At 42.9% G+C, this 27,841-nt stretch overlaps 1 protein-coding gene across 9 annotated transcripts; it reads left to right on the top strand.

Annotated features, from left to right (window-relative positions):
• On the top strand, positions 1–26,441 carry rgl2 (ral guanine nucleotide dissociation stimulator-like 2). 9 transcript variants are annotated; one of them, XM_066724717.1, is made up of 21 exons: positions 1–157; positions 1,545–1,642; positions 2,556–2,699; positions 4,511–4,573; positions 4,678–4,764; positions 6,575–6,741; positions 7,714–7,776; positions 10,538–10,731; positions 11,220–11,341; positions 11,449–11,658; positions 11,758–11,861; positions 12,179–12,263; positions 12,541–12,597; positions 13,079–13,165; positions 15,136–15,168; positions 15,312–15,433; positions 16,869–16,958; positions 20,750–20,843; positions 20,925–21,155; positions 21,465–21,579; positions 25,570–26,441. In XM_066724717.1, exons 3-21 carry the CDS (start codon positions 2,571–2,573, stop codon positions 25,749–25,751), a joined length of 2,235 nt encoding a protein of 744 aa, XP_066580814.1. In that variant the 5' UTR covers positions 1–157; positions 1,545–1,642; positions 2,556–2,570; the 3' UTR covers positions 25,752–26,441. The 9 variants fall into 9 exon arrangements, with proteins under 9 accessions (XP_066580814.1, XP_066580813.1, XP_066580816.1 ...); XM_066724716.1 differs by having other exon boundaries at positions 1,545–2,385; XM_066724719.1 differs by having other exon boundaries at positions 1,545–2,699; positions 4,514–4,573.
• Positions 26,442–27,841: the final 1,400 nt, after the last annotated feature.

The raw sequence follows: 27,841 nt of genomic DNA, 5'->3' as shown, positions 1-27,841 counted from the left end.
AGAGAGAGAGAGAGAGAGAGAGAGAGAGAGAGAGAGAGAGAGAGAGAGAGAGACGGCGATGTGCCTCAGTGAATAATGCGGAACAGCGACAGACTGCAGAGAAGAGAGAGAGGGAGAGAGAGGGAGAGAGAGCGGCGCACCTGCACTGACCAGAGAAGTAATACTACCATACTACTACTACTAATGATAATCATAATCATAATAATCATAACAACAGCAGCAGTATCCATCAGCGGAGGGCTGCGCTCAAACTGGCCGCTCAGGACGGGGCCGGTGGGGCAATCCGGCAACAGTGGGAGCTCCAGTTCCTGTCCGCAGCACAATCAGTATTGATGACAATAGCGATGGTTATGATGGAGCCGCCGCAGTGTAGTCGGGTTTAGTGACACAGAGCAACCGCTGTTATCGAGGGAAGCACAGCTGACCCAGCCGTACTGCGCCTGTTCGTACTGACACTATGACACTGACTCTCACAGTACTGTGACTATGACTATTAACTGCTGCTGTGACTATTACAACACTGCTACTGTTTACTGCCGTTCACACAGCTACTGTGACTGTTACTGACATCACAGCTCCTGTAACTATTACTATTAACAGTGCTGCTGTAAATATTACTGACATCACAGCTCCTGTAACTATTATTATTAACAGTGCTGCTGTAAATATTACTGACATCACAGCTCCTGTAACTATTACAACACTGCTACTGTTTACTGCCGTTCACACAGCTACTGTGACTATTACTATTAACAGTGCTGCTGTAACTATTACTATTAACAGTGCTACTGTGTTACTTTTAACAGTGATACTGTAACTATTACTGACATAACTGCTACTGTAACTGTTACTATTAACAGTGCTACTGTAAGTATTACTGACATAATTACTCATGTAACTATTATTGCTAATATGGCTGCAAACAGCACTGCTGCTAGTGTGGCTGTTGCTGTTGCCATTAATACACTGCAGCACAGACAGATCCCTGAAATGACCAGTTACTGCTGCTGCTGATGATAATAATAATGATAATAATAATGAGAGGTGACTGGCTGCTGCATTGCACCGTATCATCGGTCTGTCTGTCCAGCAGAGAGAGTGTTTCATTGGATGCTGATGAAACATCAACACTGAATGGGTGACAGAAGTAAATAGACTCAGAGCAAAGCAGACACACTCGCCAGCCTTCACTAATATTATTACACAGATGCCCCCCCTCCCCCTTTCACTCTCTTCCTGGAGCACAAACAGGTTGTTTGATTAATATTTGCATTTGCGTTTAAACCTCAGGGAAAGACAGAGCAAAAGGCAGGGACACAGAGAGAGACAGAGTGAGAGGAAGATGAAAAGGGTTTCAGTAGCTACATTTACATGTGACTCTGGGGATTTCGTCAGCAGTGTCAGAGATAAGTCCTCACTGTTGTGTACAGTACAGCGTTGTCTTTAGCTCACTGTGTTGTGTACAGTACAGCGTTGTGTGTTGCTTGACAAAGATAACACAACTTTCCAATAACACAGCTGGTGTTTCTCTCTCTCTCTCTCAGATCTGGATTCTGGTGACGGGGAAGAAAATATAAAACAGCTGTCTGTCTGTCTGTCTGTCTGTTGTCTGTGTTCGCATGTGGGTTAATTAGTAGAGAAAGTAAGTCTGTATGTCTGTCTGAGTAGACTGTACCTGTGTATCTGTCTGTCCACGTGTGTCTTTGTGTCTGCACATTTGTCTGCATACCTTTGTGTGTGTGTGTGTGTGTGTGTGTGTGTGTCTAGCTGTCAGCTTCAATGAAGCTCGTGACAGGAGACAGTTCTGTGTGTACCAGGGACAGCCTTAGACACGAAGCTGACACATTCATTCACCTTCAGTTACAGTTGTACCAAGTCTCTGGGAAAGAACTGAAATAAGCCATCAAGAAATAATACAGAACATACAAACAATTTAGGCTGATTGATGGAATACTGTTCTTGTTACTGTGGACCTGCTACATTATTATCATAGTACATTTATTATACTGTGCATTATTATCATTGTACAGTAAGACTACTGTGCTCATATCATTGTACACCTCACTTTACTGTACATGAATATCACTGAACACTATTATCATTGCACAGTACATTACATTGTGCATTAATATTACTGTACATTATTACAGCTCAAACATCACTGTCTGCTTTTGAAGACATACTACAGTCTTAATTGAGAAAGTGGAAGAGAGGGAGAAGAATTGAGGAAGGGAGGGGGAGAGAGAGAGGAAGAAAGAGGGAAGGAGGGGGAGGGGCAACACTGCTGCAGACAGATAAAGAGAAAAGGGGAGTCAGGCAGGGACTGATAGAGAGAGTGAGATTGAAGAAGAGAGGCCTCTGTGTAGTAAACAAGAGTATCTGTCTGTGAGTTTGTTTATGTCTGTGTGTCAGTCAGTCAGTCTGTGAGTCAGTGAGTCCAGCAGTGTATTAGCCAGTCAGTGTGTCAGTGTGTGTTAGGTGGCTGTGTCAGTTTGTGTAAGGGTGCTCAGTGTGTTGTTATGTGTGTCAGTTAACTGTGTGGTTCCCCCTCTCAGTCAGTGGTTTGCTCCATGCTCCCCCGCGGGTGGCGGGGTGGTGGGCTGGCCCTACCGGAGGAGGGTGTGACTCTGAGTGCGTTCCGCCCCCTGCAGGCCGGCGGTGAGGGCGGAGTGACCGATGGACAGATGGACACGCACACAGTGAGTCACAGTCCAGTCTGTAACACAGCCAACAGCACCGTTATTTTTATTATTGTTATTGTTCAGTCCCAGCAGTGCAGGCCGTTGCCCCACTTCTCTGCTAGCTGCTGATTAACTAAGAGAGAAACGGCTGATACCTGAAGGTCTGTGTGTGTGAGCGAGAGAGAGAGAGGAAGAAAGGGAGACAGAATTTAATTTAATTGTATGATGGTTTCCCTGCTATATATGCACACACATATCTTGTTTCCTTTCTATTTCAATATTTCACTGCTTTGGCAACACTGATGACGATGACCATGCCAATAAAGCACCCTTTATTTGAACTGAATTTAATTTAAATGAAGGGACAGAGGGACAGAAGGACAGTGAGACAGAAAATGAGCGGGAGAAAGAGAGTGGTGGGAGAGGGAAAAAGAGGCAGAGTGGTGGGAAGGAGGACATTCTTGGTTGTGACACAGGAAGGCAGTGCAGAAAGCAGGGCTTTGGGGGCACTTCCTGAGTTTGTTCACAATGACCTGCACTTCCTGAACTGAGAGAGAGAGGGAGAGCTTGGAGAATACAGTAATACACACACAATAGTGTCCTGGATAAGGACATCAATAAACAAATAAATAATAATGCCATACACTAGATGACAGCCCAGCACAACACACTGCAATATAGTACAGTAAATATAGTGCAGTATAATATATAGTGTAGTAGAGTACAGTACAGCATAGTGCAAACAGTACAATAGTGCACTATAATACAGCACATTCAATCCCTTATGTAATAGTATTATACACAGTATAGCACTGTGTGGTACAGTACAGTCTCTCCCTGTTTGCTTTTAAAATTACTCACTCTAAACTAAACAGGTTTGACAGTAAAATATTGCCACATAGACAAAGAGAGAGAGAGAGAGAGAGAGAGAGAGAGAGAGCATTGTTCTGTTGGCACTTGTCTTCTCTTGAAGTGCTTTGGCAAAACTGGAATAACCAAACAAACGAGAGAGACACAGAGAGTGAGGGGGTGTTGGGTGGCTGTGTGTGTGTGTGTGTGTGTGTGTGTGTGTATGTGTGTGTGTGTGTTTGCACAGGGTTGTTAGGGGGAGTGTGTTCTGTTGGTAGGGGGCAGGGCTTCAGCACAACAGCAAACTGCAAAGAGAGATAGGTAAACACACCCACCGCACTCACACTCACACACACACACACACACACACACACACACACAGAAAGAGAGATAGAGGGAGATGATCACACAACATACACAGAAAGAGAAAGAGTGAGAGAGGAATACACACACAGACACACAGGGTACAGAGAGAGAGAGAGAGACTGACCAACAGACAACTGAGGGAGAGAGAGGTAGGTTTGTTACAGAGCTCTGATCAGCCAGTCTCTCTCCCCTTCTCTCTCTTTCTCTCTTTCCCCCACTTCTCCCCTCCCCACCGCTCTCTCTGTCTCTTTCAGTCTTTCTCTCTCTCTCTTTCTCACACCAGCTCTGCAGAACCTGAGGACAGGTCTGCACTTGCCCACAGCCACAGCCTGAGACAGAAAATAGGGGGAGAGATTGATTGAGAGAGCGAGAGGGTCAGAGAGAGGGGGAGAGGTTTGTAGAAGGTAGAGTTTATATTATTGGGAAGGAGGGACAGAAATCCTCAGTCAGAGACACCAGACCTATTCAGCCATAGAATTAATTAATCACAATAATAATAATAATCATTATAATAATGATCGTGCTGTGATGTTGACATTGTGTTGATTATGAGTCAATGTTGTTGCTTATGATGTAACGGCGCTGGTGATGACATCATGTGTTGTGGTCCCTAGCAGGTCAGCCTCAGTCCTGATCTAGGAGCCATGAAGACGACCTGGTACTGTCCTCTGGAGCTGGTACTGTCCTGCTACATAACTACACAACTACACAACTGCACAGTGCCCCGTCAGATGGTGCATTAAACTCTCGCTCTCTCTCTCTCCCTCTCTCTCTCTGCCAGCCTGCGGAGGTCAGTGAGCTGGAGGAGGAGGGGGTGCTGTACAGCGTGGTGACCAGACAGCAGCACAGCGCCACCACCTGTCCGGGGGTGAGACTGCAATATATATACAGAACACTCCGCTCCCCCTTACAGCAATACTGCCTCTGTTATATTATTATTGTGATAATATAAAATATATATAATTAAGGTAGTAGTGGTAGTATTGTTGCTTTAGTGTTTATTATTCAAGTGTGCATGTGTATTGTGTACAGTGTAATTGTGTTAATTATTCCAGTGTGTGTGATTTAGTATTGTATGATTTAGGACTGTCAGTATTTACTTTCGATGGTTCGGAACACATTATCGAATGAAGGTTCGAAGCTTCATTGGTGCTAATTTAGCATAATCTATCGATTACATCACATTAGCTATTAATGTAGATTTGAATGAAAATCCATAATCCATATTAACAAAATAATACATCCCCATTCAGTTTAACAGTACAATTCAAACAGTATTCATGTTTTCATTATTTTTTTACAAACACAGTTTATATTATTTTTACTTGCATGAAACATGTTTACCTTCCAGTAAAAGCACCTTAATCATAATAAACTATATGCGCAGTGACGTAAACATGTTAACTTTGTAATTTGTATTTTAATCAATACAGAAAATAAATGTTGGAAATAACGAATCGGTGTAAAACCCTTGATGAATAAACCTTGGTGTTCAGTAACATAAAAAAGACAACTATATTGAAAGCAGTAAATACCAAAAAAAACGGAGTTTTATATTAATATTAATATTAATAATAAAATAATAATAATAATAATAATGGGTGAATTTTAACAAACTTGCAGAGTTAGTACAGAACTGCGTACTAAACACCGGATCATCTCCAGTAGCTGCTTTCAATTCTATGGATGTGACCCATTATTAAGCCTAATAAATAATGCATAATAATTGAAATACGTTGGTTAAATGATCCCGGTGATTGCTTGTTCCCCCATGATAAACCAGTTTTCAATGTCAAATTCACATTAAACATTGTGGGGGTCTTCTGTGCATTTAGCAAAACATTCCAAACAGCAGATGTTTTTCGAAACATTTGTTTTACGTTTCTTTATATTGCACATCACTTTGCTGTAAAGATCGCGGATAAAGAAACAATAAAGATGAGGCATTTGTATCAGTGTAATCATATATTTTCTAAATACATTGTTTAAATTTGATCTGGTCCAATGTCTGCTGACACGACAGCAGTTGAGGGGCTTTTTATGATGTTTTCGAACTTAGTTATATCCAGCCACTTTTATTTAAGTAATGGCAGTATACAAATCTAATGTTTTAATTTATATGGGCTATGAGGGACATCTGAAGTGTTGTTTTGTATAGAAACCCAACTCATCATTGCGGGTGCAGCAACAAATTGTTGTATTTATTATGACTGCAGCACACACAGGTCTCAGGCACTGAACACACTCACACTGACTCATTCTTCTGCCTCCCTTCAGTATTTATCCCCTCTCCCTGCGCACCTCCCCACTGCACTGCCTTCACCTCATTAACCCTTTATTCGGTGTGGTGGCGCTACAGTATTCAAACATTGTCAATTTCTATGGACAAAAGAGAAAAAAATCGATGTGATTGTCTGAAGGTCTGGAGACCGAACGAACCTTCGAATGGTCGAACCTTCGAAGACAGCCCTAGATGATTGTGCTGATTATTACAGTGAGTGTGTGTGTTTTAACGGTGGTGTGTGCTTGTGTTGATTTTTGCTGTGTCAACTGGGCTCTAATGAGAAATGCTGTGCTGTTGTGTCTGTAATAACCACCCCTTTCACTCTCTCCCTCCCTGTCTCTTTCCTCTTCACTCTCCCTCCTTCTCCGCCTCTCTCCCTCTCCCCCCTCTCCAGCCCTCTCTCTCTCACTCCCGGTGTGTGAAGGGAGGCACAGTGGAGGGACTGGTGCTCCATCTGCTCAGCTGCTCGTCTCTGGGTGACTCGTCCTTCCTGCCCACCTTCCTGTCCACCTACCGCAGCTTCACCACACCTGAGACAGTGCTGAGCATCCTAACGCACAGGTACTGACACACTGACACTGACGCACTGGTGCTGACACTGACAGAATAACACAAGGACAGTGTTTTTGCCCAGTGTAATGAATGGGCACAGTGTTTGATGGTGTTATTGCCCAGTGTAAAGAATGGGCGCAGTGTTTGATGGTGTTTTACCCAGTGTAAAGAATGGGCGCAGTGTTCGATGGTGTTATTATTGCCCAGTGTAAAGAATGGGCACAGTGTTCTTTGGTGTTATTGCCCAGTGTAAAGAATGGGCACAGTGTAAAGAATGGGCGCAGTGTTCTTTGGTGTTATTGCCCAGTGTAAAGACTGGGCGCAGTGTTCGATGGTGTTATTATTGCCCAGTGTAAAGAATGGGCGCAGTGTTCTTTGGTGTTATTGCCCAGTGTAAAGAATGGGTGCAGTGTTCTTTGGTGTTATTGCCCAGTGTAAAGAATGGGGGCAGTGTTCAATGGTGTTATTACCCAGTGTAAAGAATGGGCGCAATGTAAAGAATGGGCGCAGTGTTCAATGGTGTTATTGCCCAGTGTAAAGAATGGGCACAATGTAAAGAATTGGCGCAGTGTTCTTTGGTGTTATTGCCCAGTGTAAAGAATGGGCGCAGTGTTCAATGGTGTTATTGCCCAGTGTAAATAATGGGCACAGTGTCAAGAATGGGTACAGTGTTCAATGGTGTTGTTGCCCAGTGTAAATAATGGGCGCAGTGTTCGATGGTGTTATTGCCCAGTGTAAATAATGGGCGCAGTGTTCGATGGTGTTATTGCCCAGTGTAAATAATGGGCACAGTGTTTGATGGTGTTATTGCCCAGTGTAAAGAATGGGCACAATGTAAAGAATGTGGGCAGTGTTCAATGGTGTTTTTGCCCAGTGTAAAGAATGTGTGCAGTGTTTGATGGTGTTTTTGCCCAGTGTAAAAACCTTTTTCCCTGAAATTATCTGAAATATCGTAATCTCGGTCTCTCTTCGTCTCTGCAGGCTGGAGCTCCCCCCTGTGGTCACTCAAAGGAGAAGCACAGAGGAGAGACTGGAGTTCAACATGTGAGTCTGAACAGTCTGGTTACTGAGCTACTACCTCACTCAGTCTCTCTCAAATTCAAAATGTGCTTTATTGACATGAGAGGAAAGCTCCAGTATTGCCAAAGCTTTTCAAACAACAACATATTGTACAGTAATTCAATGATGCAGTGTACAGAACCCACCCTGGGGATGCAGGATGGAACATTAAGTCAATCAAAGATTGGAATTCAAAACAAATCATTAGACAATAAATACATAAATACATGGCGGGGGGGGGGGGGGGGGGCGAATAAATAACCTACAATAAAGTATAACAATCACCAGTCAGACACCAGACAGGTGTTTGTGCAGTGCGTCTACACACTGTCCCTCAGGTTGTGTAGGCTGAGACATACTCTGCACTGAGTCTGGCTGTCTGCTCCCTCTCCCCCAGTAGAACGGGCAGTTTATCACATCAGAGAGCTGCCCGAACTCAGCGTCTCTGTGTCCACTTCTCCCAAGTGCTCTGGCTGCAGAGCCGCTCTTCTCTGGACACACAGGATTTGTTGTAGCGGCATTTTTCAATAGCCAGGCTGTGGTCACTGAGTCTGTATTTAAGAACATATATAAGAAAGTTTACATAAGTATTTACAAGTTGCCACAAACAGTCAGATTTTGTCTTTTATATTAAATGTTTAAGTATTCAGCCAATTTAATATTTCTGTTCAGGATCTGACAGCATTCCAGATTGTTTTGTAATTGTAATTCTTGTCTCCATTCTGCTATATATTTGTTTTTTAGATACGTCAGTGTCCCCAATTGTTGTTTATTTGGTCGTTGTTTCTGTGTGGCTCTGTGAGCCTCAGAGCCAGCTGACCCAGGGGGTCCTTGTCTGGGGAGAGCTGGGGTGCTCAGTAGAGCCTCGTACTGGTAGCACTGGGGCTCTGCTTTGTTTAGGTGCAGCCAGAACTTGGCTGCTCTTGTTTGTAGGGCTATGAAAGGGAAGAGTCCCAGTCCCGCTCTGCAGGAAATGTTGGGGCCATTTCTGTGCACATTTTTTATGAATTCCAGTGTTTTAATCTGTTCTGGGTTTTCCAATCAGTTGGCACATCCCCTGTTCTAAGTGTCATTTGGAATATTTGAATTAGCGGCCTATAAATAATTTCCCTAATTTCTTTTAAGTACTGTTGGAAATATCCCATCTGGCCCAGGTTATTTGTTTGTTTTTAATTCTGCTAGTCCCTTTAGTACTACCTCCTCATTTATCCTGATCTCTCTTAGGATTTGACTGGACTGATTGTTAACCTCTGGCATGTCATCTGTCTTTTCTTTTGTAAACACCTCTGTGTAATACTCATTTAGAACATTTGCCACATCTTGTTTGTTTTCCAAGATACTTCAGTTTTTGCCCTTTATCTGTTTAACTTCCTCTTTTATTGACCGCTTGCTGTTGTAATATTGAAAAAAGCTCTTTGCATTGGTTTTAGCTCCAAGAGCTATGTTTCTTTCTATTTCCCTCTTTGCTTTCCTGATCCCTTTCTTAAGATCTCTTTGCAGCTCAACATATTCTATGTATTTTGTTTAATCTCCATCCCTTTTGTATGCGCTATACAGCATTTTCTCTCTTTTCATATTTTTTTGAATACTTCTATTAAACCATTTTGGCCAGTGTTTTTTGGTCCTCAATTTGCTAAGTTTTGGTACAAATTGCTCCTGAGCCTCAAGTAGTATATTCTTAAAATATACCCATCCATTTTCGACTGACTCTGTATCCAGTGTGCTCCAGTCTACCTCTTCTAACTGCCGCCTCATACCTTCAAGGTTTGCTTTTCTGAAATTGTAGACCATTGTTTTAGACTTGGGCCTTGTTTATTGAAAGAATGCCTCAATGCTAACCATACTGTGATCACAGTTTGCCATTGGTTCTCTAACTAGTGTCCCTCTGACTCTGTCTTGGTCATTTGAAAATATCAAGTCAATGCATGCGCTCTCCCTGGTTGGTTCCCTGACAAATTGAGTTAGAAAGCAGTCATTTACCATCTCAACCAATTCTATTTCTGCTTCTGTAGTCCCAACCGGGCTTTCCCAGTCTATGTTTGGGAAATTGAAATCCCCCATTATAACAGCCACATCCTTGCTACATGCAGTCCTGATTACATTGTACAATGCAACATCTTGCTGAATATCTGAATTGGGTGGTCTGTAACACACTCCTACCACTAATCCGGATCTTTTATTCAAAAATTTAACGCACAAAGTTTCTGATTCGTTACTGGGATTAATTTGAGTTCTTCTGCCTCAGTGTCATTTCTGACATATAATGCTACCCCACCACCTCTTCGATTTTGCTTGTCTCTCCTAAACTGTGTGTATCCTTTCAACTTGTATTCATCCCCATAATTTTCTGTAAGCCATGTTTCTGTCACTCCTACAACATCATAGTCACACACCAGCACTGTGGCTTCTAGGTCTAACATCTTGTTCCTTATACTCCTGGCATTGAGGTACAAACACTTCAGGACTTTCCTACTAGCGGGTTCCCTTTATTTTCTTGGCTGGCACAGAGAGCATGTCTTCTGGATTTCAAAAGGTAGTAGTGCAGTCAGACTGCTGCTTGATACATTTGTATCAGTCTCAGTGGGAGTTGGGCTAACCCCAACTCAGCTCCTTTGCAATCATCAGCAGCATATTCATTTGTAGATCACAAATTAAACTTTTTCATGCAAAACAATTATTTTTTAGGAGCTCATATTCCTCTCTCTATCTCTGTCTCTGTCTCTCTCTCTGTCTCTCTCTCTCTCAGGGCAGTGTGTTCAGTGTTCAGCGCCTGGCTCAGTGGATACCCAGAGGACTTCCTCTCCCTGAGTGACCCTTCACCCCTGTTGCACCTCACCTCCCTGCTGCCCTCCGACCCCAGAGGTCAAGAGGTCAAGACCCGGTTGCTGATGATCGCTGAGGAGCTGAGTGAGAGAGACCTGCTGAGCCCATCACCATGTGGTGAGAGTGAGAGAGAGAGAGAAGGAGGGAGAGAGTGAGGAAGAGTTAGAGAAAGAGACAGAAGGAGGGAGGAGAGAGAGAGAGAGAACTGCACATCTCCTCACCTAGTGGAGAGACAGGGTGAAGGAAGGGAGAGAGAATCTAGAGTTTTACAAACCAAACAAAGACATAAAAATGTATAAAATCAACTCAATCACAATACAGATTTTTAAATTAAAAAGCATCAACACAGCAGTCAGTGGGAGTCCAGCTCCTTAGTGAATGTGTCAGACCTGTGGTTAATTAGTGGCCTTTATGAGTGCAAACAAGAGGGATGGAGAGAGGGAGAGAAATACCCCACAACACACAACGCAAAGCACAGCCCACCTGCCTGCCTGTCACCTCACAGCACCGACACCTGTCTGAGCTCACAGGATAAATATCCCCCCTTCACTTTCCTCACTGGCACATCCTTCCCTCTCTTCCATCTCTTCCCTCCCTTCTCTCAGACAGCGACAGTGACCTCTCGATGAACTCACTCTCTGACCCCGTGACCTCTGACTTTGATGTGACAACTGTATTGGGCTTCCCTGCAGAGCTGATTGCTGAGCAGCTGACTATGATCGAAACGGTGAGATTGGATGCTACTGATAAACAGGCTCTCTCTGCCCCTCTTCCTCGCTCTCGCTCTCTCTGCCTCTCTTGCTCGCTCTTACTGCCCTTGTCCCACTCTCTCAGGAGCTGTTTGTGAAGGTGGTGCCATACCAGTGTCTGGGCTCCCTGTGGTCTCGCAGGGACAAGCAGCGGGGGGTGTGTCCGTCGGTGCGCGCGACGGTGCATCAGTTCAACACACTGGCCAATGCCGTCACTGCCTCCTGCCTGCTGCACACTGGCCTACGGGGGCAGCAGAGAGCCAGACTGCTGGAGAAGTGGATTAGTGTGGCTGAGGTATCATTACTGTTAATGTAACTATTATTATTGTTACTATTGTCATTATTAATATTGTCAACATTATTGTTATTATTTTATTTTCTTACCTGTGGTCAGGAGTGCCGCGCCCGTAAGAATTTCTCATCTCTTTATGCAATCATCTCGGCACTCCAGAGCAACCCCCTGCACCGTCTCCGCAGAACCTGGGCAGAGACAGACAGGTACTGTACACACACACACAGAGACAGAGAGGTACTGCACTGTACACATACAGAAACAGACATACTGTACACACAGAGAGACAGATAGGTACACTGTACACACAGACACATAGAGATACTGTAATGTACACACAGAGACAGACAGGTACTGTACTGAACACACACAGACACAGACAGGTACTGTACTGAACACACACAGAGAGACAAGCACTCTACTGACTAAACATTCAATGAGAGGAAGACAGGTTCTGTACACTGCATATAGGATATCCTATAACTCTGAGTTGAGTTAATTGGTTAACGAGGCTGTCGTGCAGGGAGGCGGTGCAGAGCTACGAAGAGCTGTGCCAGATCTTCTCTGAGAAAGACAACTACTCCCAGAGCAGGGAGCTGCTGAAGGAGGTGAGCAGCAGCGACCACAGCAGTAACTACAGCAGTAATACAACATTTATAACAAATAGTTAATGTCTTTACCATATTAACAGTAGTAAAGTTTAATTACTGTATCATAACATTGTACTGCCTGGAGGGGAGGCACCAATTAGGCCTGGGCCTTAAGCTGTGGACCCCCAGAGTTTATTTTCTCTGTGGCTGCCCTGCGAAGGGTGCTGCACTAAATATAAATGTATTGAATTGAATTAATTGATTAATAATGTGTAATCTCTGTAATCTTTTTCAGGAGGGAACATCAAAATTCGCCAACCTGGAAACCAAGAGGCACAAGAGACGAACCGGAGTGAGACATCGAGAGAGAGGCTTTTAAACAATGACTTAGTCAATTAATTTAGATGAACACCCAGAAAAACAGAACTTACTCCCAAGAAAAAAACAAAAACAATCCCCCCTCCTAACCTCTTTTAATACTACTCCTACCCCCATCAGGAAGAGAGGGAGAAAATACTTACCCCCCATAGTATTATTTTTCATGTTTGTAGTTCTAATTTACGTCTTCTTTTGTAATGCTTTGCCAAAACATTCTGGCAAATAAACCACCTTGAATTGAATGGAATTTAATTGAGAGAAAGAATGAGAGGGGAGAGGAAAAGAGGGGAGAGAATATCATTTATATTGTCCTTTTCTTTTTTCAGTGCTTTAATACATTTTTCAAGGCATTGTGATTTATATTATTTTATTTATTTACTTTACATACATGTATGTAATGTTCAATACATGAAAATATAATATTATCTCTCTCTCTCTCTCTCTCTCTGTCTCAGTCAGTGGCTCAGGGCACAGTGCCGTATCTCGGGACGTTCCTCACTGACCTCACCATGCTGGACACTGCGGTCAAGGATAGATTGGAGGTGAGAGAAAGAGATGGAAAGGGAGGGAGAAAGGGTGAGTGGGAAAGAGAGAAAGAAATGGAGAGAAGAAAGATAGAGAAGAATAGAGAGAGATGGAAGGGGACTTGGTGGGGTATATATATATATATACTTTAAGAGAGTGCTCCTAATCTCAGATTGTTACCTGTATAAAAGACACCTGGGAGCCATAAATCTTGCTGATTGATAGGGGATCAAATACTTATTTCCCTCATTAACATGCAAATCAATTTATAACTTTTTTGAAATGCGTTTTTCTTGATTTTTTTGTTGTTATTCTGTCTCTCACTGTTAAAATACACCTACCATTAAAATTATAGAGTGATCATTTCTTTGTCAATGGGCAAATGTACAAAATCAGCAGGGGATCAAATACTTTTTTCCCTCACTGTATATATATATACACTCACCTAAAGGATTATTAGGAACACCTGTTCAATTTCTCATTAATGCAATTATCTAACCAACCAATCACATGGCAGTTGCTTCAATGCATTTAGGGGTGTGGTCCTGGTCAAGACAATCTCCTGAACTCCAAACTGAATGTCTGAATGGGAAAGAAAGGTGATTTAAGCAATTTTGAGCGTGGCATGGTTGTTGGTGCCAGACGGGCCGGTCTGAGTATTTCACAATCTGCTCAGTTACTGGGATTTTCACGCACAACCATTTCTAGGGTTTACAAAGAATGGTGTGAAAAGGGAAAAACATCCAGTATGCGGCAGTCCTGTGGGCGAAAATGCCTTGTTGATGCTAGAGGTCAGAGGAGAATGGGCCGACTGATTCAAGCTGATAGAAGAGCAACTTTGACTGAAATAACCACTCGTTACAACCGAGGTATGCAGCAAAGCATTTGTGAAGCCACAACACGTACAACCTTGAGGCGGATGGGCTACAACAGCAGAAGACCCCACCGGGTACCACTAATCTCCACTACAAATAGGAAAAAGAGGCTACAATTTGCACAAGCTCACCAAAATTGGACAGTTGAAGACTGGAAAAATGTTGCCTGGTCTGATGAGTCTCGATTTCTGTTGAGACATTCAGATGGTAGAGTCAGAATTTGGCGTAAACAGAATGAGAACATGGATCCATCATGCCTTGTTACCACTGTGCAGGCTGGTGGTGGTGGTGTAATGGTGTGGGGGATGTTTTCTTGGCACACTTTAGGCCCCTTAGTGCCAATTGGGCATCGTTTAAATGCCACGGCCTACCTGAGCATTGTTTCTGACCATGTCCATCCCTTTATGACCACCATGTACCCATCCTCTGATGGCTACTTCCAGCAGGATAATGCACCATGTCACAAAGGTCGAATCATTTCAAATTGGTTTCTTGAACATGACAATGAGTTCACTGTACTAAACTGGCCCCCACAGTCACCAGATCTCAACCCAATAGAGCATCTTTGGGATGTGGTGGAAAGGGAGCTTCGTGCCCTGGATGTGCATCCCACAAATCTCCATCAACTGCAAGATGCTATCCTATCAATATGGGCCAACATTTCTAAAGAATGCTTTCAGCACCTTGTTGAATCAATGCCATGTAGAATTAAGGCAGTTCTGAAGGCGAAAGGGGGTCAAACACAGTATTAGTATGGTGTTCCTAATAATCCTTTAGGTGAGTGTATATATATATATATATATATATATATATATACATTTTCTGTATTGTTTATAATTGAAATATTGTTTGTTATAATTTCTGTAATGCTTTGGCAACACTGTTGTCATGACAATAAAGCAAAATGGAATTGAACAATTGAGAGAGAGAGAGAGAGTTATAGACCCACAGACAGACAGACAGACAGACAGACAGACAGGCAGGCAGATATTAACACAACAGTAATAATGATGGTGGCTTAGTTTCACTGTGACCTGTAAATACCTACCTACCTCCCTCTCTCTCCCCCCTTCTTTTTCTCCTTCTCTCAATCCATCCCTCTCCTTGTCCAGAATGGCTACATTAACTTTGATAAGCGTCGTCGGGTGAGTGAAATCTAACCGCAGATCGACTCCGGACAGTCAGTGACAGTCAGAACTAACTGAGTATGTATTAACCTGCCTCCTCCGTCCCTTTCTACCCCTCTCTCTCTCCCTCTGTCCACTCCCCCCACCCCCCTCTCTCTCAGGAGTTTGATGTTCTGGCTCAGATCCAGCTTCTCCAGTCATCCTGTAAGAACTGTTCCTTCAAGGCTGACCATGGTTTCCTGCAGTGGTACCACAGTGTGCCTGCACTGGGCAAGGAGCAGAGGTAGCCTTCCTGTAGATGTGGTATTCACAGTGTAAATTTTACACTGTACACACACTATACGCTGCACTCACACTATACACACACTATATGCTGTACACCATACACACACTACACTGCACTCACACTGTAAACTTTACACTGTGCACACACTATACACAGCACTCACACTGTACACACACTATACACTGTACCCAGTACATACACTATACACTGTACATACACTACACTGCACTCACACTGTAAACTTTACACCATACACACACTACACTGCACTCACACTGTACACAGACTATACACTTCACTCACACTGTACACACACTGTACACAGTAAACATACTATACACTGCACTCACACTGTAAACTTTACACTGTACACACACAATACACAGCACTCACACTGTACACACACAATACACAGCACTCACACTGTACACACACTATACACTGTACACTAGCGCTGGGAACTGCAAGGGACTTCAAACTTCCAAAGACAAAATTCTGCAAAAATACATTGAGTAATTTAATAAGCCATGAGTCTGTCAATTACATTTACTTAGATTTAATTAGAAATTAACCCTTAATACTCATGCATATTTTTCCTGTTTCTTTCCTGTTGATTTATTTGTGTGTAGTTCCTTGACAGTTTGTGCCTTATGCCTTTATCTTATATCAAATCAATGACAAATGTCTGGCCTTTCATATTAAAAAGCAAACATATGCAAATTACCCTGTACACTCTGAGGAATGGCCGATACTGCAACCCTGTAGCTCAGGCTGGGAAGACCCTACATATGCGAATAAGACAGCATTTGAAAGCAGCATCTTCGATGATCTGACAATAATGGGGTGGAGTGTAAAGATGTGAATCTTTATTGAGATGTTTAGTGTAAGATATGCCTCAACAGAGACTGAGCAGCAACACACAGCCCTTGGGATGTTCAGTTTAACCATGTTTAACCATGTAACCAGCCATATTTTGGAACCAATACACCACAGATCTAGAACACAGTCAAATTCTGAGATCATTCTGTCAAAAAGAACATCGCGCCTATAGGACTATAGGACTGGAATAATTACAACATTGCTATTTTGCATCAATAAAAATGAAACAACCGCATTTAATAGCTTGAAAATGCAAACAATAAATCGATTTGTGGAGACAGAGGATTGATTTTAATATCACAATACTGCATTGTATTGATTCTTTCCCTTCAACCCACAGTACACACATTATGCACATTGTTCACACTTTGTACACTGTACATAGCACACACTGTACACTGTAGACACACTATACATTATAGATGCACTTTACAGTATAGAATGTAAATAAATGGTACACACTTTGCAACTATACTATGCACTATACACAACACTCACATTACACTACTCACAGAGTGATATGTGTTCTCTCTCTCTCTTCTTTTCTCTCCAGTTACCAGTTTTCTTGTCAGATTGAGCCAGGTGACTTTGGGACTCCAAGCAAAACTGTCAAACCCACCCTGGTGATCTCGCACTGCGCTGAGTACGCTCTCACTGCACACTCACTGTGCTGAGTACACTCTCACTGCACACTCACTGTGCTGAGTACACTCTCACTGCACACTCACTGTGCTGAGTACGCTCTTACTACACACTCACTGTGCTGAGTACGCTCTCACTACACATTCACTACACACTTGAGGTTTTGTACTTATCAATTCATATTTAAAAATCACCTGGTTTCAATTGTAATGGTAATCACTACAGATTCTCCAAACAGCTCTACACACCCATCACACACCCACTCTCACCCCCACACTACCCACACCCCACTCTGCACACACACTACTCACCCATTCTGACTGTGACACACTTTACTTTCCAGACACCCATTGGTGTAGTCTACGTGTTACACAGGTATATGCCGTATACCCACTAGGAAAGCTCAAGGATTTCCGTATACCCACTTAAAAAAGTGCGAGGATGCGTTTTGTGACAGAACTTTCACACGTTCATTCATAAATTCACTCCATCTGTGTTGCGAAGCACTGACTTTTGGACCACTGGGGCTTCTGTGGCATGTGACCTGGCTCTGACGTCACCTACCAAGGAACAACAACGCAGTTGCTTGGCGGTCATTCTTGGCACAAGTTTGACATTAACTAAAGTGAATCACTAAAGGAGATATGAAACGAAAGCAAACTCAAACTACACTTTTTCAGTGTTTTTCGTAAGCCTGCCCCTGTAGCGACTGCGGCTTCGGGTGATGCTACAGCTGCAGCAGATGACACGAACGTTAACGTTACAGAAAATGAGCCAGATGAGGCTGATGCTGTCCTACACTGTACAGAAAACAAGCCCGATGCTATCGTAACGTTACCTGTAAAAATAGCATATACGTTATCATTAACGTAACTGTAACAGCAGGGGATTGTTGGTATATTGAATTGTATCTAGAACTAGCTAACTTCACTAATTTAGTGTGGTGGATCAATGAATGTGGGAGAAGGGGAGAGATAACTTAGATATTGTGTGTGTGTGTGTGTGTGTGTGTGTGTGTCTGTTTGTGTGTCTGTCTGTGTACTGTACAGTAGTAAACAGAACACAATGTTTATATCTCCTTGTTTCAGATGATGAGAGAGATTAGAACTCCTGGCCAGCCTTGTGGACTGAAATTCAGGCTAGGGAATTTAAAAACAGACATCCTTGGTTAGAGTTGAGGGACAGAAACTTAGGTAGATATCAGCACACATGCAAAGCTAATATAAACAATTGAAATTCATAGTCAATGACTATGCAAATGAGAGTTAATTCATGGTCATCTTCAATATGCATTAATTTAAAACATTTACACCATTAAATTACTATATGGTAATGTTAGTTATCAATAGTTGTCAGATAATTAGCTATTGAAAGAGTGGAACATTTTTCTCCTTTCTCCTGTTTTCATGCATTTGTTAGCCATGGTGTGAAGCTTATTTGTTAATTAACCTTGTTTTTTCTTTTCTTATTTGAAGCTTATTTGTCTTGTAGCAGTTCCTGGATGCTTTCTCATGCATTTAAGCTGATACAGTACATAGCCTAAGTTTGACAATGGTTTTGGAAGATAAGTGTGCTCGAGAAGATGTGGACTACTTTTTGTGTCCTCATCATTCAGTTCATAATATTCTGTAATGAATGAGTGTTGGTGATAGAACTGCACAAATGTTCATTGTAAATACTGCTACTGATACAGTGAGGGAAAAAAGTATTTGATCCCCTGCTGATTTTGTACGTTTGCCCACTGACAAAAAAATGATCAGTCTATAATTTTAATGGTAGGTGTATTTTAACAGTGAGAGACAGAATAACAACAAAAAAATCCAGAAAAACGCATTTCAAAAAAGTTATACATTGATTTGCATGTTAATGAGGGAAATAAGTATTTGACCCCTTCGACTTAGTACTTGGTGGCAAAACCCTTGTTGGCAATCACAGAGGTCAGACTTATCTTGTAGTTGGCCACCAGGTTTGCACACATCTCAGGAGGGATTTTGTCCCACTCCTCTTTGCAGATCCTCTCCAAGTCATTAAGGTTTTGAGGCTGACGTTTGGCAACTCGAACCTTCAGCTCCCTCCACAGATTTTCTATGGGATTAATGTCTGGAGACTGGCTAGGCCACTCCAGGACCTTAATATGCTTCTTCTTGAGCCACTCCTTTGTTGCCTTGGATGTGTGTTTTGGGTCATTGTCATGCTGGAATACCCATCCACGACCCGTTTTCAAAGCCCTGGCTGAGGGAAGGAGGTTCTCACCCAAGATTTGATGGTACATGGCCCCATCCATCGTCCCTTTGATGCGGTGCAGTTGTCCTGTCCCCTTAGCAGAAAAACACCCCAAACCATAATGTTTCCACCTCCATGTTTGACGGTGGGGATGGTGTTCTTGGGGTCATTCCTCCTCCTCCAAACACGGCGAGTTGAGTTGATGCCAAAGAGCTCGATTTTGGTCTCATCTGACCACAACACTTCTACCCAGTTCTCCTCTGAATCAGTCAGATGTTCATTGGCAAACTTCAGACGGGCCTGTACATGTGCTTTCTTGAGTAGGGGGACCTTGCGGGCGCTGCAGGATTTCAGTCCTTCACGGCGTAGTGTGTTACCAATTGTTTTCTTGGTGACTATGGTCCCAGCTGCGTTGAGATCATTAACAAGATCCTCCCGTGTAGTTCTGGGCTGATTCCTCACCGTTCTCATGATCATTGAAACTCCACGAGGTGAGATCTTGCATGGAGCCCCAGACCGAGGGAGACTGACAGTTATTTTGTGTTTCTTCCATTTGCGAATAATCGCACCAACTGTTGTCACCTTCTCACCAAGCTGCTTGGCGATGGTCTAGTAGCCCATTCCAGCCTTGTGTAGGTCTACAATCTTGTCCCTGACATCCTTGGACAGCTCTTTGGTCTTGGCCATGGTGGAGCGTTTGGAATCTGATTGATTGATTGCTTCTGTGGACAGGTGTCTTTTATACAGGTAACGAGCTGAGATTAGGAGCACTCCCTTTAAGACAGTGCTCCTAATCTCATCTTATTACCTGTATAAAAGACACCTGGGAGCCGGAAATCTTGCTGATTGATAGGGGATCAAATACTTATTTCCCTCATTAACATGCAAATCAATTTATAACTTTTTTGAAATGCGTTTTTCTGGATTTTGTTGTTGTTATTCTGTCTCTCACTATTAAAATACACCTACCATTAAAATTATAGACTGATCATTTCTTTGTCAGTGGGCAAACGTACAAAATCAGCAGGGGATCAAATACTTTTTTCCCTCACTGTAAGCTTCAGCTTTCCATTATTGTTAATAATAATTCTTAAATGTGCATTGAAAATTGCCAGCTGATAAAACCTGTGCTCCAGGGACCATATTCATATAACATCTAAGGCTAAATGTAGCTTTTAACTGGCTGAGTCATTGGCTGTTAAAGTCTTGTGTTGCTTATAATAAATTGACATGTTGATAACACATAAGCAGTCTTTCAGAATGCTCTCAATTACATGTAGATGCATACTGTATGCATTAGTGAGTGTGGTGGTGCTTATGGGGTGTCTCTCTGGGACAGGTGAGTATGAGGCTGGGAAGAAAAAATCACAGTATACTCACTACAAAAAACTCGACTACACCACTGCCTACACCCTACTCTACCCACACACTACAAACCCACTGACTGTGATACACTGTACTCACCCCACACCCCACTCTACACACACACTACACACCCACTACACCCCATGTTGTCTCGGCCTGTGTTGTGACTCATTCAGTGAGTACTGACTCCCCTCTCTCTGTCAGCATGCTGTGCTCCGTGGCCAGCCCAGGGTTCGAAGGAGATGGGTCAGGTGACTACCCCTCCCCTGTCAATCATCTTCTGATACGCCTAGCTAAGGTAATGTGAGTGTTGTGAGTGTTGTGAGTGTTGTGATGATGCTGATGATGAATATGATGATGAATATGATTGTTGTTTCAGCACATGAAGTCTCCCTCAGTTTCCTGTCTGGATGTTGACTCCTCTCCTCCAGCGTCAGACCCCCCCACCTCCATGCTGGCCCCCCCTCCCAGCTTTGTGAAGTCACACCGACGCTCTGCCTCCTGTGGCACAACGTCCCCCCCCGTCGCAGCCAAGGGGGCCGGGCCCGACATCAGGATCGTCCGGATCCGAATGGAGCTGCAGGACGGAAACATGTACCGCAGTATACTGGTATGTTACTACAGTATACACACTTACATAGTATACTGGTATATTACCACAGTATAGACACTGACACAATATACTGGTATATCACCACAGTATACACACTGACAAAGTATACTGGTATATTACCACAGTATACACATTGACACAGTATACTGGTATATTAACACACTGACTCAGTATACTGCTATAGATGCACTGTGCACACTGATGTAGTATAAACACTGATACTACTGATATATTTACACGGACTCTGCTGAAGAGCAGTAGATGTGTACACTGTGTGTGTTGACCGCTGTCACCGTCCTGACCCAGGTGACTAGCAATGACAAGACCCCCAGTGTGGTCAGCACTGCACTGGAGAAACACAGCCAGGACCCCAGCCAGGCCCCTAAGTACGAACTCGTCCAGCTGCTGCCCGACGGAAAAGGTAACGAGCTGCCCTGGCAGTATGTAGAGAACACTGTAGAAAACTGCAGTGTACATTCACCTTCACAATCATTGACACCCTTCCAAAAGAGGAGCAAAAAAGGCTGTATAAAATAAACAAGGCTAATGAGCTATTGTTTATGTTCAGAAATATGGAAAATACATTTGCTCAGAGAAAAGTGTTTTATCTTCTCAAAAATATAGGTGTCAACATTATTGGCCCCCTAAAGATTCTTATACATAAAATCAATCGAAATTAAATCTGCATTAACAGTCTACTATTTAAGATACACTTTAGTCTTAAGGACTTGCATTGTGGTTTTCCATGGCCTGGGGTATAAAATTAGGTAACACGCTTGTCAAACCCATTTGCCATCCGTCGCCGTGGGGTAAATTAAGAGACAAATGGATGTTGATCTTCACAAATCAGGCAATGGGTACAAACAACAGCTAAAAACCTAAACATACCACTATTAGGACATGTGAGGTTGTTCTTGATACCACCACTACTAAAGGGATAGTCTGTGGCAAGCCACTGGTGTGGGTGGAGAATAATAACGGTCCATACCAGAAGGTTGGTGCAAAAACAACAGGGCTTGTTGATTAACAAAATATCAAAAATAAAGGAAGAAGAAGAAGAATCCACAACTAAACTCCCAGGCTCACATAAATTAACAAATAAAGTGTTTACACAAACCCCATCTCCCTGGCACAGCCTCACCATAAGCTGTGTGAGCCCCCTCTCCCTCCATATCTAAAGTAACCATTTAAATAGTTCCCCACAGCCCTACCCTAATAGGACCATACCACTAAAGCAGATGGATACAGGGGTAGCCAGCTAAGAAAATAAACAATTTAACCAAAAAGAATTTGACAGTCCAGTAGATTCTCATGTATAAAGAGTCTCCAGCACAGGGAGCACAGCACAGTACAGTAGCGCGCACCCTGAAAAGCAGGCACGTGGCGAGGTGCGCACCCCCACTCGCACTCGAGGAAGCTCAACAGAGGGACGCAGCCGAGAGACGACAACGCCCCCTCCCACTCTGTAAGTATAGACAAGTTTAAATACTCCAAGACTTCCTGCAGCACAGATATAGATTTAGCGATAGAGATAAAATATATATATTCTACCCCAACATATTGCTTTTCTCAACAATATATAAATTGATAAATCCTTCATTTTCACCCATCCACAACATAGAAGTGTCTTTGTCCAAGTGTGAAGAATTTCTCAATTACTTTGAAAATAAAATAAAGATTATTAGGGAACAAATTCCATCTTACGGTTCTAATTTAATTATTTCAGCTAGACAGGGGAAAATAGTGATGGAATCATTTTCTTGTATTACTGTACAGGAACTAAACAACTTGTATGTTAGATCCCATTCCAACAAGGTTCCTGAAGGATGTCTTTAGTTACTTGTGTAATGATATTCTTGCCCTTATGAACAGTTCACTGGAAAATTGAATAGTTCCGGCTTCTTTCAAAATTGCTCTGGTTAAGCCCTTACTTAAAAAACCCAACTTAGTTCACGTCTGAGTAATTTCAGACCCATTTCAAATCTCGCTTTTCTAGCAAAAGTTCTTGAAAAGATAGTGCTTAAACAACTTAATGATTTTCTGATTAATAATAACATGTCTGAAAAGTTTCAGTCTGGGTTTCGTTCAAATCACAGTACAGAAACTGCCCTGGTAAGAGTAATAAATGACTTATTAATGAGTGCAGATTCAAATGCTATATCCATTCTTGTTCTTTTGGACCTTAGTGCTGCGTTTGATACTGTGGATCATTCCATCTTAATTGATCATCTTAAGGAATGGGTGGGCTTAGATGGTAAAGTACTAAACTGGTTTAGATCCTACCTTACAAACAGACCGTTTTTTTTTTCACTGGGGGAGTCTGTGTCGGGTTTAGCAAATATTACCTGTGGTGTCCCTCAGGGCTCGATTCTGGGTCCGATTTTATTCTCTTTATACATGTTACCTTTAGGTCAGATTATTCATAAACATGCTGTAAATTTCCACTACTATGCTGATGATACACAGTTATACATCTCTGTGAAACCTGGGGACATCAGCACAACAGCAGCTTTACTTGAGTGTATCACTGATATTAATACTTGTAAATTACGATACTGTGTGCGTGCGCGCTCCTTTAAACATTACCTTTTACTGCGGGAGTTGCAAGTCATAAAATCAAAATTAAAATATGCCCCATTTCACACAGTGTGCACCCTGCATGCGATGGCTTATATTTCTTCATGTAACCGGGTAAGTCTTTTCTTTTACGTTATAAACAAACATTGCATTTTCATTTTGCGCAAAAAACAAAAACAGCTTGACTTCATAACAGTAATAGCGATATGTGGCTACAAGTTTGTGTATATATTGCAATAGTCCTTAGTGGACTAATCTGTCTAAAGTGAAGGAGGGGTGCCGTTTAATGGCAAGACAACCCTGCCATCAGGCTATTTCAGCTCCTTCACAGCGTGCTTTGAGGTCGACTAATAGAGGCCTCCTCTGTATTCTGAGGGTGAGGCTCAGGAGGAAAGGAGAGGTTGCTTTCTGTGTTTCTGCTCCGCAGCTGTGCAGCTCTCTCCCCGAGCATGTCAAAGGCTCACCTATAGTAGCTACTTTTAAATCTAGGCTTAAGACCTATTTTTATAATTTAGCTTTTTGATTTTATATATTGTTGTTTTTAGTGGTTTTAATGGTGGTTTTTTTTTTTTGTGATTTATGATGTTTTTTTATTTTGTTTAATTTATTTATTAATTTGTCATGTTCTTAATTCTGATTGTAATCTTTTGTGTTCTGTTACCTTCTTTTTTTGTTTTTGTGCAGCGCCTTGAACCCTATGGTATGAAAGGCGCTCTATAAATACAGATTATTATTATAATAATAATAATAATAATAATAATAATAATAATTAGTATTATTATTATATTACTGCATTCATGTTTCATTAAAAAACAAAACAGGCATTAGCGAACAACACTGCAATGCTGGTAAACATGGGCTACAATGATGGCTGTAGGGGGGCACGGGATAGTGAAAAAGATACAGAAGAGCCTTTTCACAGGACAGAACCAGGGGAACAGTGGTAGACCTGCCTGGTAGAGAATGCAAGTGCATCTTATGTCCCCAGGCACAGTGAGGAAGATGGGTTGGGACGCAAAGAAGAATCCAGGGGCCACAATTTGAGAATTACAGAACTTGGTTGCAGGGTCTCAAGATCTACAATTAGCCACCTCCTTGCTTTATTGAGAGCAACCAACAAAGCCTGGTGACAGCCTGCAGTTTGATAAAGAGCATTGACACATGGATTGGAACTGGTGCTATGGTCATATTAAAATCTCTCTGCAGACCAGATGTGGGTTTGGCATTGAAAGACCCTCATATCTACTGCAAAATATGGTGGTGGATGTTTGATGTTATGTGGCTGCTTCCACTGGTCCTAGGGCCCTTGTTAAGGTCAACGGCATCATGATCTCTACCAAGTACCAGGGCATTTTAGCCAAAAACCTGTTGCCTCTACCAGGAGGCTGAATGTAAGTGGATCTTCCAGCAAGACAAAACCGTCATTTTGCAATGGCCATCTCAGTCTCTGGACTTGAATCCCATTTAAAACCTGTGGTTTGAATTGAAGAGGGCAGCCCATAATCACAGACTGAAGGATGGCAAGGATCTGGAGGAATGGTCCCTTCCAATGTGTTCTCCAATCTATAAATTATAGAAAAAGGCTCCGTGCCATTATCTTTGCAAGGGGAGGGCCACAAAGTATGGACAACAAGGGTGTCGGCTCATTACCTTTGTTTATTTTATTAAGCCTTCCTTGCTCATCTTTATCAAGGGTGCCCATGATTTTGGAGGTGATCGAATACACCTGCACACACCCTACATATAAATGTACACTGTACAGACACCACATGTAAACCTACAGTCCATATACTGTATTAACCCCTTTCCTGCCTGTCCCATTTCTCTCTATCAGAACTCACCATGCCAGCCACAGGAAATGTCTTCTATGCAATGACATCATCTAGTGTGGACTTCCTTTTGCGGAGGCGGGGCCAGGCTGCTCACACCAGCTTGTACCCAATCAACAGTGAGAATAGCGCCACATTCCCGCGCATCAAAGCCAAGGGCCGGAAATTTGTACGGGCGCTTTTCTGACATTACTTCCTCCTTGTGCCACAAGACATGATGCAACTTGTTTGACCTTTGAACTCTAGAGCTGCACTTCTGTCACTAGTGATATTGACACTGAAAGCCATCTGAGCCACTGCAGGGAGGTCTGGGCTGTGCTGGACTGGACTGGTTTGTACTGGCCCTGAATGGACTGGATTGGGTTGTACTGGTCTGGACTGACTATTATAAATTGAAACAGTCCTAAACTGACATTATAATCTGAATCCCGCTGACACTAACAGGTAAAATGTTCTAGACTTTCATTTTTATGAGATAGGGAGTGAAGGAAAGATGGAAAGTGACACTGGAGAGTTGTAGAACAGTCCAGTCCTTGAGATCTACAGGACAACAGCGGTCATGAGAGATGCAGAGATTAGGGAGAGATGTAGAGATATGAAAGTAATGCACAGGGAGAGATGGGAGAGAGATGCAGAGATGTGCAGAGAGATCTGTACCTGATCTGCCCTGACTGAGACAGTCTCACACATAAAGCCTTTGACCTGACTGAGAGCCAGTCATACCGACCTATGACTTCTGACCTTCAGGCAGACAAAGACTTAAAACCTGAGCTTTATTTTCATACTGTATTATAGTTGTATATGTCTGAATACACATTTATATTTCATACAAGCTGTTGTTAAGACAGTAATCAATAAAGCTAAATGATAAGCCTCAGCTGGTTTCTTGTCTCTATTCCTCAGGGTTAAAGAGCAGGAGGCCTGGACATTCAGCTGGGCAGGAGTGTGTTTGTGTGACAGTGTGTCCAGAGACAGACAGCACTGCCAGTCAATCAGTCACTCCTGTGTGTGAGACTCTGCACCCCTAGTCCCTCCTGCTCCCTCCCTGTTTGACCATTGCTGTGTACTCTGAGCAGTGTGTGTCTCTGTCCTGTGTTGTGTACTCTGTCCCGCGCTGCATCTCTGAGCAGTGCTGTGTCTCTGAGCAGTGCTGCGTCTCTGTCCCATGCTGTGTACTCTGTCCTGTGCTGTGTCTCTGAGCAGTGCTGTGTCCCTGGTGGTAATGTGTTTATGTCCTCCGTCTCTGAGCAGTGCTGCGTCTCTGTCCCGTGCTGTGTACTCTGTCCCGTGCTGCATCTCTGTCCTGTGCTGCGTCTCTGAGCAGTGCTGTGTCTCTGTCCTGTGCTGCGTCTCTGTCTCGTGCTGCGTCTCTGTCCCATGCTGCGTCTCTGTCCCATGCTGCGTCTCTGTCCCGTGCTGTGTCTCTGTCCCGTGCTGTGTACTCTGTCCCATGCTGTGTACTCTGTCCCGTGCTGCGTCTCTGTCCCATGCTGCATCTCTGTCCCGTGCTGTGTACTCTGTCCCGTGCTGCGTCTCTGTCTCGTGCTGCGTCTCTGGTGGTAATGTGTCTCTGAGCAGTGCTGTGTCTCTGTCCCATGCTGCGTCTCTGTCAAAGTCCTGCTGTGGCTCAGCAACAGTACCTTTGGGACAAGGAGTTTCCTTGTCTCAATTAATATTAATTCTCTGGCCCAAGGACTTTAAGATAACTGACAGGTTTACTCTAGTAGCTAAACTGTGCACATACATTAACTAGGGGAGCCCAACCAGTTGATCGTGATCCCCTGGTTGATCGTGAGATGATTCTTGGAAAAACTATTTTCTATATTCCTATTTTAATTTTGGACAGTCCAACACTCAGCCTGTAATCTATTCCTATTTTAACCCTTTGAGCAGTAAGTACAAACAGTTCCGCTGCCTATGCTGCGGTCCTCAGAGAGAACACCTACCGGTTGTGCTGCAACTTCAAGTCATTATTACAGAGAAATGTAAGCTTCATATCAGATCATTTCCTAAGTATACATTAATATAATCCCTTTTTATTGGTTTCTGATCGTCTGTTCCACATGTTGCACCTAGGGACTTATTTTTAATGGGAAAGAAGGATTATTTATTTTCAACAAGTGAAGGGTGTTGGGCAAAGTGAGACTCAGTAAAGACAGAGACCGCATGAGGATAAGCCTGAAGGGACGCAGGAGCACAGAAACTCCTCTCTTAAATACAAAACAATATATATACTTCAACAATAACAGATAGATCTGCCTGGCTGTCTGTGTATCC

This window comes from Amia ocellicauda, chromosome 15 (genome assembly GCF_036373705.1).
Source record: "Amia ocellicauda isolate fAmiCal2 chromosome 15, fAmiCal2.hap1, whole genome shotgun sequence".
Classification (NCBI taxonomy): domain Eukaryota; kingdom Metazoa; phylum Chordata; class Actinopteri; order Amiiformes; family Amiidae; genus Amia; species Amia ocellicauda.
This window is presented reverse-complemented; position numbering and strand designations above follow the sequence as displayed.

Bases quoted from the DNA above. Each gene is read 5' to 3' on its own strand.
- rgl2 (XM_066724717.1), top strand. From the start codon at position 2,571: ATGCTCCCCCGCGGGTGGCGGGGTGGTGGGCTGGCCCTACCGGAGGAG. The intron at 4,574-4,677 runs GTACTGTCCTGC...TCTCTCTGCCAG, and splicing joins GGTACTGTCCTCTGGAGCTG to CCTGCGGAGGTCAGTGAGCT. The intron at 11,862-12,178 runs GTACTGTACACA...GCTGTCGTGCAG, and splicing joins ACCTGGGCAGAGACAGACAG to GGAGGCGGTGCAGAGCTACG.